Source organism: Trichomycterus rosablanca, chromosome 1, assembly GCF_030014385.1.
Source record: "Trichomycterus rosablanca isolate fTriRos1 chromosome 1, fTriRos1.hap1, whole genome shotgun sequence".
NCBI lineage: Eukaryota > Metazoa > Chordata > Actinopteri > Siluriformes > Trichomycteridae > Trichomycterus > Trichomycterus rosablanca.
In genome coordinates, this window is record NC_085988.1 from 58,998,486 (window position 1) to 59,011,470 (window position 12,985).

General features: G+C 39.6%; 2 protein-coding genes across 2 annotated transcripts in view; one reads left to right on the top strand and one right to left on the bottom strand.

Moving 5' to 3' along the window:
• The window catches only part of syn3 (synapsin III), a 178,429-nt gene that overhangs the window by 43,156 nt on the left and 122,288 nt on the right, over positions 1–12,985 (top strand). The window contains exon 3 of the mRNA XM_063004723.1: positions 9,427–9,484. Coding sequence (XP_062860793.1) covers positions 9,427–9,484 — 58 coding nt within the window. The remainder of the gene's footprint in view (positions 1–9,426; positions 9,485–12,985) is intronic.
• On the bottom strand, positions 5,404–6,656 carry LOC134323244 (uncharacterized; the record flags this gene model as incomplete). The annotated part of the gene is made up of 1 exon (XM_063004698.1): positions 5,404–6,656. A coding segment is annotated over one exon (897 nt), but the record flags the coding sequence as incomplete, so codon positions are not given.

The window sequence follows — 12,985 nt, forward strand, 5'->3', positions numbered from 1 at the left end:
AAGGGCCGATTGTAACGTATTCTGCTGTGATTGCAGTCTGTTGTTTTTCTTGGAGGCTAAATTCTGCATTTATATTGTCCTACTTTACCACAGACACAGCCTCATAACACAAGAGACGCACCGTTTTCTCTTCCTGAAGCACAAACTTGTTTTCATTTTCATTAAATTTCCTCCTTCTGCTTAATTTTCTTACTTATCTTCTTGTAAATTTTGGGATTATGTGTAAATATTTCTTAACATCATCTACTGGCGGGATGTGTCACTTTGCAGGTCACAAAATCAGCATGCATTTTGAGAGATGCAGTGAATGTAGGATTTTACAGTGTATTTTAAGACAATTGTTCTGCCCTCACTATTAGTTTATCCCCCTTGCTCAGCTAGACAGACAGACAGCTCTCTTCAGAATACAGTCGGTTTTATTTGCTTCCCAGCTGTGTGATACACTGTGTGCACCAGAATGAAGTAAAAATACAAACAATAAAAACAATAAAGAACTTAATACAGTACAAGCACACAGCTGTAGTCAAGTGTTACATCTGGTACAATGTGAGATTTAACCAAACGTAAAATAGCGCTAAGCAGTTAGTTTTGTGTAAAGATACTAATTGCTATAGTAACGGTAACAATTGTATTTAATTACGGTAAATTTGTAACTAAAGCGCTGTGATATACTCACTAAACATTTACAAACAACTGAGAATATAAACGCCACTACTTACAGACGATGCTTTGGTATTATACTGCAAGATAATTATGTATATTTATCATTATTGTTTACATTACTACCCGTGTCCTTTTGCCGTAAAAGTCACATGGCTTCTCAGCGAAGGTCAAAGTTAGTTGCCATGACTATGATGTCAACAGTTGCACTTGTTGTGCTGGTATGAGTGGATCAGACACAGCAGCGCTGCTGGAGTTTGTAAATACCGTGTCCACTCTCTGTCTACTCTAGGCGCAGGTGTCCCATTAAATTATAAGCGCGTCTCTGTAACGACTCGAACCATCACAACAATCATACAGTCGTTTAAGCTCTCGCGGGCCACATAAAATGACGTGGCGGGCCGGATCTGGCCCGCGGGCCGTGAGTTTCACACCCCTGGTCTAGAAGATGACCAACTCAAGCAGCAGCAATAAATGAGCAATCGTCTCTGACTTTACATCTACAAGGTGGACCAACTAGGTAGGAGTGTTTAATAGAGTGGACAGAGAGTGGACACGGTATTTACAAACTCCAGCAGCGCTGCAGTGTCTGATCCACTCATACCAGCACAACACACACTAGCACACCACCACCATGTCAGTGTCACTGCAGTGCTGAGAATGATCCACCACCTTAATAATACCTGCTCTGTGGTGGTCCTGTGGGGGTCCTGACCATTAAAAAGATATGTAGAGAAACAGATGGACTACAGTCAGTAATTGTAGAACAACAAAGTGATCCTATATGGTAAGTGGAGCTGATAAAATGGACAGTGAGAGTAGAAACAATGAGGTGGTTTTAATGTTATGGCTGATTAGTGTATCTTGCTGTATTTGTCAGCACATGGAGCAGAGGAGAGCTGTTACGTTCCAAATAATACCTTTTATACCTAACAGTCAGCTAAATTCAATTTTGACCAAATGTGAGGGTACTACTTGAAATACACTGTGTATGATATTCTCTACAGACTGAGCATGTTTAATATTGTTTTATAAGTTAATGTTTCCATTTCACAATAATTACACAGTTGGCTGAAGAAGCTCTTGTTGGGCACAAATTTAACAAACAGACTTCCAGACAAGGTGGCAACTATGACTGTTCCAGGTTAAAAATTACTGAGCTGAACTTATTTCATTGGGTATTACCGAAAGTCAAATGTTCTATCTTAATATAATATGTTAAGGTTATATAAAATACACTTATGTCTTGTGCAGTGTAAAGCTTTAGGAAATGTACATGTTCATCAGATATGTTGTGATGTGGCATAGAGTGAAAGTTTTTTGTCTGTGATTCTAGAGCAGTGGTCAAGCAGCCTGTCGTTTCTCTCATCTCTCTCGCCCTTTTCCTCTCACACACACTCTCTCTCTTCCTCTGTGAGCATTCCAGAAGAGAGGGATCATGTAGCTAGGAGACCCGGGCTGCCCCTGACAGACATGACCTCGTTCTCAGCTCCCTCTCTCATTGTGGGCACAATGATTCCACACACATCAGCTTTCACCAGACCATCTCCATCTCTCTCTTTCTTATTCCTTCTCTCCAGTTACAATGGACACTTTTTAACTCTTTTATCCTTAGCTTTAATTTCCCTTTTTACTTCTCTTTTAGTTTCTGTACTTTTTCCTGTATTTTATTTCATATTAATTTAATATTTAATGAGAATGAGAAATGAAACGACTGAAGGCTAGAGCAACATTTCAAACATGAAACCCTTATAAAGTGCCACTCAAAATACATCAGGTTTTTAATGGGGTGGCAACATGTGGTTTTACGTTCTGCGTCTTCTTTTTCAATCTTGTCTGTCTTTTTAGAGATGGTCTTTCCACGGCTGGCCTTCGTTACCCTTTTGGGGTTAACCCCAATTAAATGCCTATAAAAACAAGCCCAGGGAATGTAAGAATTTCACATAAACATGAAATTAGAGCAGATTACAAAAGGAATAACATCCCATCACAGGGAAATATATCTGAAGGCCTTACCTATGATGGAACTCCTGAGCCACTTTAACTTGGTATTGTTGGTTAAACATACAAAAGGTGGAAAACACTGCAGCAAGCCTAGTGATACAGGTTAGTTGGACCCCCTTAAAGATAATACACTGATCAGGCATAAAATTAAAACCTTTTATCAGCTCCACTTACCATATAAAAGCACTGTAGTTCTACTGTACAATTACTGACTGTAGTCCATCTATTTATCTACATAATTTTTTAGCCTGCTTTTACTCTGTTCTTCAATGGTCAGGACCACCACAGGTATTATTTAGGTGGTGGATCATTCTCAGCACTGCAGTGACACTAACATGGTGGTGGTGTGTTAGTGTGTGTTGTGCTGGTTTCAGTGGATCAGACACAGCAGTGCTGCTGGAGTTTTTAAATACCGTGTCCACTCACTGTCCGCTCTATTAGACACTCCTACCTAGTTGGTCCACCTTGTAGATGTAAAGTCAGAGACTTTATTACTGTATTACTGGTGTGAGTCAGTCTAGAGTTCTTTTCAGAGCTCAGGGGTGCAGATGATTAAACTTTCTCATTTATAATCATAAAGACTTCAGCATCATCAATATGAGGGCATGTGTGTCTCTGTGTGAAAGAGAGAGAGAGTCTGCATCTGTTAAATGAACAGCGAGTGACTAAATGTTCACTAACTTGAGCGTCATTTACAGTGTATCACAAAAGTGAGTACACCCCTCACATTTCTGCAAATATTTCATTATATCTTTTCATGGGACAACACTATAGACATGAAACTTGGATATAACTTAGAGTAGTCAGTATACAGCTTGTATAGCAGTGTAGATTTACTGTCTTCTGAAAATAACTCAACACACAGCCATTAATGTCTAAATAGCTGGCAACATAAGTGAGTACACCCCACAGTGAACATGTCCAAATTGTGCCCAAATGTGTCGTTGTCCCTCCCTGGTGTCATGTGTCAAGGTCCCAGGTGTAAATGGGGAGCAGGGCTGTTAAATTTGGTGTTTTGGGTACAATTCTCTCATACTGGCCACTGGATATTCAACATGGCACCTCATGGCAAAGAACTCTCTGAGGATGTGAGAAATAGAATTGTTGCTCTCCACAAAGATGGCCTGGGCTATAAGAAGATTGCTAACACCCTGAAACTGAGCTACAGCATGGTGGCCAAGGTCATACAGCGGTGTTCCAGGACAGGTTCCACTCGGAACAGGCTTCGCCAGGGTCGACCAAAGAAGTTGAGTCCACGTGTTCGGCGTCATATCCAGAGGTTGGCTTTAAAAAATAGACACATGAGTGCTGCCAGCATTGCTGCAGAGGTTGAAGACGTGGGAGGTCAGCCTGTCAGTGCTCAGACCATACGCCGCACACTGCATCAACTCGGTCTGCATGGTCGTCATCCCAGAAGGAAGCTGACGCACAAGAAAGCCCGCAAACAGTATGCTGAAGACAAGCCGTCCAAGAACATGGATTACTGGAATGCCCTGTCTCAGACCACGAGACCAAGATAAACTTGTTTGGCTCAGATGGTGTCCAGCATGTGTGGCGGCGCCCTGGTGAGAAGTACCAAGACAACTGTATCTTGCCTACAGTCAAGCATGGTGGTGGTAGCATCATGGTCTTGGGCTGCATGAGTGTTGCTGGCACTGGGGAGCTGCAGTTCATTGAGGGAAACATGAATTCCAACATGTACTGTGACATTCTGAAACAGAGCATGATCCCCTCCCTTCGAAAACTGGGCCTCATGGCAGTTTTCCAACAGGATAACGACCCCAAACACAACCTCCAAGATGACAACTGCCTTGCTGAGGAAGCTGAAGGTAAAGGCGATGGACTAAACCCAATTGAGCACCTGTGGCGCATCCTCAAGTGGAAGGTGGAGGAGTTCAAGGTGTCTAACATCCACCAGCTCCGTGATGTCATCATGGAGGAGTGGAAGAGGATTCCAGTAGCAACCTGTGCAGCTCTGGTGAATTCCATGCCCAGGAGGGTTAAGGCAGTGCTGGATAATAATGGTGGTCACACAAAATATTGACACTTTGGGCACAATTTGGACATGTTCACTGTGGGGTGTACTCACTTATGTTGCCAGCCATTTAGACATTAATGGCTGTGTGTTGAGTTATTTTCAGAAGACAGTAAATCTACACTGCTATACAAGTTGTACACTGACTACTCTAAGTTATATCCAAGTTTTATTTCTATAGTGTTGTCCCATGAAAAGATATAATGAAATATTTGCAGAAATGTGAGGGGTGTACTCACTTTTGTGATACACTGTACATACATCATCCACAACAATGCTACAAACACAAAGTCAAGTCAAGTCAACTTTATTTATATAGCGCTTTTTACAATAGACATTGTCTCAAAGCAACTTTACAAAATCCAGGACCAACAGATACAAAAACCCCTGTTGAGCAAGCCGAGGGCGACTGTGGCAAGGAAAAACTCCCTGAAAATTACAGGAAGAAACCTTGAGAGGAACCAGACTCAGCAGGGCCCATCCTTCATGGGTGGCCTGGAGGATACTTTAAATAAATACACGATTTACACAAATCATACAAACACAGAATTAAATGATCTAAAAGTCATAACTGGTAATAAATAGATAAATAAACAATTAAATAATAATAGAGTTGTTATCCGCTCTAGTCTTCAGTAAAGTCTGTAGTGATTTCTTGTCGTTGCAATTACTCCAGACCCGTCACATCTGACAGGAGAAGCATCGTTGTCCCGGCAGTCTCGACTTCAATCCTTAAGCTCGGCGGGTAAACAGATTTCCATCAGAATGCCCTCGGGGTAAAACAACAGAGAATGTAGTTAATAATGCACAATGCTAGTTGACAAACAGTTTTACAGAGAGTTTTAGACTCCGGCAGCCCTAATTATTACAGCATAACTAAAAGGGAGAGCGAGCAGGTAACTAGGTCATGAAGGCTTTCACAGGACATCAGCGCCCATCTCCCCACCGTCACCAAACCTGAGTGATCGGACAAGAGAGGCAGAACGACAGCAACCCAACATCCCTGATCACCACAAGTTTCTATGACCAAGAACCCCCAAGCTCTGCGCCTTTGTCTATACTAATCAAAAGCCTGAGAAAATAAATATGTTTTCAGTCTAGACTTAAACATTGAGACTGTGTCCGAATCCCGAATAGAGGCAGGAAGATTATTCCAGAGTTGTGGAGCTTTGTAAGAAAATGCTCTTCCACCAGCCGTGATCTTTTTAATTTTAGGAACTATAAGTAACCCTGCATCTTGTGAACGAAGTGGACGCGCTGGGCTGTAGTGATTAATAAGTTCACTCAGATACTGTGGAGCCAGACCATGTAGCGCTTTATAAGTTAGTAAAAGTATTTTGTAATCAATGCGAAATTTAACTGGCAGCCAGTGTAGAGACGATAGAACAGGAGTAATATGGTCAAATTTTTTAGTTCTAGTTAGCACTCGAGCTGCTGCATTTTGAACTAACTGGAGTTTGTTTAAGGATCTACCAGAGCATCCAGTTAGAAGAGCATTACAATAATCTAACCGAGAAGTTATAAACGCATGGATCAGTTTTTCGGCGTCATTAACAGATAGTATATTTCTTATTTTAGAAATGTTACGCAAATGATAGAAAGCAACTCTAGTAATATTATTAACGTGTGTATCAAATGAGAGATCTGAATCTATTGTGACACCTAAGTTTTTTACATCTGGGCTGGGAGTAACAGAGAACGTGTTTAAGTTTAGCACCAGGTTAGACAACTTGTCTCTTGCAGCTTTAGAGCCAACAAGTAAAACCTCTGTTTTATCTGAATTAAGTAAAAGAAAATTACTCGACATCCAGTTTTTTATGTCGTTTACACAATCTTCTATCTTACTGATTGTGTCAGTATCATTTGGTTTGGCTGATATATACAGCTGTGTGTCATCTGCATAGCAGTGAAAGTTTATGCCATGTTTATGAATAATTTCACCTAGTGGAAGCATATAGAGTGTAAATAATAGCGGTCCCAGTACCGACCCCTGTGGAACACCATACTTTACTTTTGTAGTTTCCGAGCATTTATTATTTACATAAACGAATTGAGAGCGGTCAGTCAGATATGATTTAAACCAAGAGAGTGCGAGTCCTTTAACACCTACTGTATTTTCTAGCCTCTCCAGTAAAATGTTATGATCGACCGTATCAAACGCTGCGCTAAGATCTAATAGAACAAGAAAAGAGACACATCCATTATCAGAAGACATTAACAACTCGTTAACTACTCTAATTAATGCGGTTTCGGTACTATGATTGGGTCTAAATCCTGATTGAAATTTTTCATGAATACAATTTTCATTCAAATAAGAACATAACTGTTTGGAAACGACTTTTTCTAATATCTTAGAGACAAAAGGAAGGTTTGAAATTGGCCTATAATTAGCTAGTACATGTGGATCAAGATTAGGTTTTTTAATCAGAGGTTTAATAACAGCACTTTTAAACAATTTAGGTACATATCCAAGGCTAAGGGATGCATTGATTAATGTAAGCAGGGGCTCTACAATAGCTGGGAGTAAATCTTTAAGTAAACGAGTTGGAACAGGATCGAGTATACACGATGATGACTTCGATGATTTAATCAACACAGTTAGTTCATTTTGGGAGATTGGATTAAAGGAATTTAGTTGGATTAACTCGTTACTATTATCACCAATGCTGCTCGGAGTGAGTCCATACTTAACATTGGCAAGTGACACACTCTGACTCTGAAGTCGTATTTTTTCTATCTTGTCATTAAAGAATTTTAAAAAATCATCGCTGGTACAGTCAGGCGGTATATTAGATTCAGTTTCATTAACGTTTTTAGTTAATTTGGACACTGTCTCAAAAAGGAATCTGGGATTGTTTTTATTTTTCTCTATTAGGGATGAATAATATAAAGATTTAGCTTTTATAAGTGCATGTTTATACTCAGTTAGAGCATCTTTCCAAGCAATCTTATACACTTCTAGTGTAGTGTGACGCCACTTGCGTTCTAATTTTCGTGCTGCTTGTTTAAGTGCGCATGTGTGGTCATTGTACCAAGGAGCAAGTTTTTTCTCCCTAATCAGTTTAGTTTTGAGTGGGGCTACGTTATCTAAGGTTGTGCGCAATACAGTCTCTAGGTTTTGAGTTGCAAAGCAGCGCTACAAATACATAAACAAAATGCTAAACAAAATGTTCGGCGCTACACACAGCAGCTCACTTTAACCACTATTCAAACTGCATATGTGAAAGTGAAAATAACTCAAGTACACCACTAACAAACATCATACAGGCAAACAGTAAAGGAAACTCACTGCATTCATGCACACAGCAGTGCATGATAAACTGAATTAACTCTACTCTTAGTTTCCTCTGAATGCACTCAGCAGAGTCAAGAGTGAATCTATTTTGTCTATATGGCTACTTTTTATAATCAAATATTGAATTATTAGAGCTTAAAATTGTCTATACTGGAAGCTGTTGTGTCGTCTGTTGGAGAAATATTTGTGCAGCCAGTTAAATACAATAAAAAGAAGATAAATGTATTTAATGTAGGACATAAAATACATGTTCTTGGTATACTCAGTACCACTTTTCTAACTGCCTTAGAAAGCAACACGAGCACAACACTGGATTGGGAGCTTCATTGATTGTGTTTTCTTCGCTAAGCAATGACACTGCTATTTTTTACAGTCTTAACCATTTTACAGTCTTAACAGTGAAATCTATCTGAATCTCAGCGGTAGTGGACTATTAAACTGCTGCGCAACTTAAGCACCGTGGCTACCATCATGCAAATTGGTTGGTGAGGAAAGAATAATGGTCTGGAAATCTTTTACAGTTTAAGCTTGGTATTTTTCTTCTTATAAAAGACAGTTGCACTACTTTCATTATGAAGAATTATTTGTAGCCTAGTGCTTAAGGTACTGGACTAGTAATCTAAAGGTCGCTGGTTCAAACCCCACCACTGCTAGGTTGTAATTGTTGGGAACCTGAGCAAGGCCCTAAACCCTCAATTGCTTAGACAGAATACTGCCATAGCACTGTAAGTCGCTTTGAGTAAGAAGCATCTGTTAAATGTAAATTTTTAGTAATAAGCCATTTGAGAACAATTGCAGAGGTTTTCAGTTTGCTTCAGGCTGGCTATAACAAGGTTCTCCATCTGGTGTTTCTCTATCTGCACATAGATTGAGCTGGCTGTGTGGTTTGGAGCATTCATGAAAAAACAGTCCTCATAGTTGGGGAACCTTGTCAGAGCAGGAGGAAGCAAGTTTTCCTTCAGGATAACTTTGTATGTGGCTTGGTACATGCATCTTTTACAAAGACAGATCTAAAAATGTTCACAGTGGGTGTGAGAAACTGTGACTTGTAGGCCTCTCTAGTGGATAACTAGGTGTTTCCCCTAGCTGAAAATAGAGGACCTTACTCCAGTTCTCTGCAGTCCATTCGTTAATCTTTCACAAACCACTGCCTGGATCTTTTCGCTTCTCATTAGTGAAGGGCTTTTTTTGAGCTTTGCGCAACTTTAGCCTTGATGCTAGAAGCCTGATTTAAACTTTACTCAACATGCATCTAATTTAATCAGTATCTAGTTAAGTAGAATAAGTAGTGCCTGCTTTGGAATTTAAAGTGTGGATGTCATTCATGTAAAACTGACTTCTGATCAGATTAAACTGGTATCTTAATTTTATATATATGAAAAAATTAATAAAGGCATTGATTGGTAATAATCTGATAATCTTTTCTGTGCAGGGCGAAGTATTTTAGAGGGAAGAAGCTGAATGGAGAATATGAGATTCGTGTTGAACAGGTGAGTTTCTCTATTTTTACTGATTTCAAATCACATTTCACCCTTGCTATTGTAACTTTTTAGCACCGTGGCAAAGTATTTTCTGGGTAATTGTATGTACACAGTGTCATAGACTTTTAATTTTACTGACTGTCTATTTAAGGGTGTTAAGGTACAATATTGTACAATACAGGCTTCTGTCAATAATACACAATTGCACGCCGCTCCAGACACGCTGCAACCAGAGCTGGATTCTGAGTACATCATATCGAATCCAGCTCTGCCTTACCGGTTTGAGGCTGAGTGGCTGTATGAGCAACGATTGGCCAGTTGCTCAGTTGGGGGGCGGGACAAAAAAACGGATGTGGGTCTCTCTCTGTCAGAATGCGCTTACAAACACTGCCGGCTGATTAGAGGCGCCTGCACAGAGATGAGGAAGAGTGCCCTTAGGGTGTGTCTCTCCGCATACAACGCTAGGTGGCGCCACACTCATCAATGTGTGGGTGGCAAAAATGCATCCGGCTGCTGCCCATGTTTCGGAGGGGATGTGGGTTAGCTTCGATCTCCTCGGTCAGGGCAGGGTTCGGCGTAGACAGAGAGGAAGCACGATGCAAATTGAACAATTGGATGCGCTTAAGGGGGAGAAAAAGGGGAAAAATAAATAAAAAAACACACAATTGCACAGTATTATAGTATAAAGCAAAAATTGCAAATATACTGTATATTAACCAGTTAAACATGTTTTTAATTTCGCACATTACACTGAAACTATCCCACCCTAAAGAGTCTCCACCCATGTTTAATCAAAAAATCAAAAAGTCCTGCTAATGATAAGTCTTGCACTAAAGAACTAGTTACAGTGGTACCTCAAAACATGATGTCAATTGGTTCTGAGACTGGTGTTGAGTTTAAAAGACGTTGAGTTTCAAGGTATTTTTTCCCATAAGGATGTATGGGAAACCTGATAATGTGCTCCATGGTCCCGTGGAACTGCATATACACCGATCAGCCATAACATTAAAACCACCTCCTTTCTACACACATTTTATCAGCTCCACTTACCATATAGAAGCACTTTGTATTTCTACAATTACTGACTGTAGTCCATCTGTTTCTCTGCATGCTTTGTTAGCTCCCTTTCATGCTGTTCTTCAATGGTCAGGACTCTGACATGGTGGTGGTGTGTTAGTGTGTGTTGTGCTGGTATGAGTGGATAAGACACAGCAATGCTGATGGAGTTTTTAAACACCTCACTGTCTCTGCTGGACTGAGAATAGTCCACCAACCAAAAATATATCCAGCCAACAGCACCCCGTGGGCGGTGTCATTTGACCACTGATGAAGGTCTCTAAGATGACCAACTCAAACAGCAGCAATAGATGAGCGATCGTCTCTGACTTTACATCTACAAGGTGGACCGACTAGGTAGGAGTGTCTAATAGAGTGGACAGTGAGTGGACACAGCATTTTAAAACTCCATCAGCATTGCTGTGTCTTATCCACTCATACCAGCACAACACACACAACCACCATGTCAGTGTCACTGCAGTGCTGAGAATGTTCCACCACCTAAATAATACCTGCTCTGTGGTGGTCCTGTGGGGGTCCTGACCATTGAAGAACAGGGTGAAAACAGGTTAAAAAGATATGTAGAGAAACAGTCAGTACAGTCAGTAATTGCAGAACAACAAAGTGCTTCTACATGGTAAGTGGAGCTGATAAAATGGACAGTGAGTGTAGAAACTAGGAGGTGGTTTAAATGTTATGGCTGATCAGAGTATTTTAGACTAATGTAAAATAATAGGGTTGTTTTTGACACTTATACACTGAAAATAAAACAAATATAATATAAAAAACACTGAAATACAATTGAAAAAAGTTCAATAAAAAATACAAGAACCTGCACTTTACCTTTACTTCTTTATTGTTTAAATAGATAAATCATTTATTTTTATAAAAAGCTGAACAGGACGAGTTTAAGGTAAACGCAGAGTTTAAAGGTACAAATTTCTCACCGAAGGCCGTTAAGTTTCAAAGATTTTGAGTTTAGGGGACGTCGAGTACAAGGAACCACTGTATTTATGGAACAGCCTTCACTACAAACAGTGCTACATGTATAGTCAATACTGCAAGCAGATACCACTGTTATCCCTTATTTACTATGCCCCACTAGATCAACATCAGCACAGCCACAGTGCCCACAGTATGTAGCTTTACCCAGAGTCTAGACACTTGTTATTTAATCAGGAAGATAACACAGCATTCATAGTACATCTGTAAGTCATTAAAAACACTTGGTCTGTATTTTCAAATGGGCTACTGGGGCTATTATATGCAAAAAAGATCAAAGGAGCCAGCCAGAAGGAGCAATTTGAAAGTTGTTTGTTGGCCTCGCACCCGTTGCTGCGGTCACGTCCTAATGTCTGAGGGAAATGGTTAGTTAAGGAGTACTCAAAAGAAGTTGTTTTTAAATTATAGAAACACAAATAACGGTATTAAATTATATCCATGTAAATAACTCTAAAGTCCCCTATGCACACAATGGAGTAATTTGTTTAAACTGATATGAACAAATACGATAATGAACACGTCTGTACTTTCTAATCAGTTTTCCTGATACCAGGGTGGTATGAGGACACTAAACAAGTACATGTTAGGTGATTTTGGTTCACAAGTGGATAGAAAAAAAATAGTTTTAAATGTATCTTAATTGTAATGCTTCCTGACTTATTTAAGTAAGTACATACATACATACATGCATACATACATACATACACACACACACACACACACACACATAGTATAAACTTGCTGTGCCATGGCATCTAAAGAAATATATGTGCAAAACGTTCAAGAAAAGAGTTGGGACATTTTAAAAAATGCACTAAAAACAATCTGTGACTTCCAAAGTTTTCATTGACAAACTTTTTTGTACTTTGTAAATATATAAACTTTAGAATTTGATGTCTGCTACACACTCAGAAAAAGTAAAAGTAGGTTTACTATCACATTACCTTTCCTATTATTTAAAGTTTTAATCATTGTGGTACTGAGGATACTAGCAATTGCAGATTTGCACTCTTGTTTCTAGTGCCTGATTTTTCTCTTCATGTTTAGCCATATATTTTCATATATTACATGAACCTGAGATATTTCATGTTTTATCTGGTCAACTTCATTTCATTTATTAATAAACATCCATTCCTGCGTTTCAGGCCTTCAACACATTCCAAAAAAAGTTGGGACAGTAAAGCATTTACCACTTTGTAATGTTGCCATTACTTTTCACCACACTTAAAAGATGTTTTGGCACCGAGGATACCAAGTGATTTAGTGTTTCAGCTTTTATTTTGTCCCATTCTTCCTGCAAACACGTCTTAAGATGTACAACAGTACGGGGTCGTTGTTGTCGCATTTTTCCTTTCAAAATTCTCCACACATTCTCTATTGGGGACAGGTCAGGACTGCAGGCAGGCCAGTCCAGTACCCGTACCCTCTTCCTCCACAGCCATGCCTTTGTAA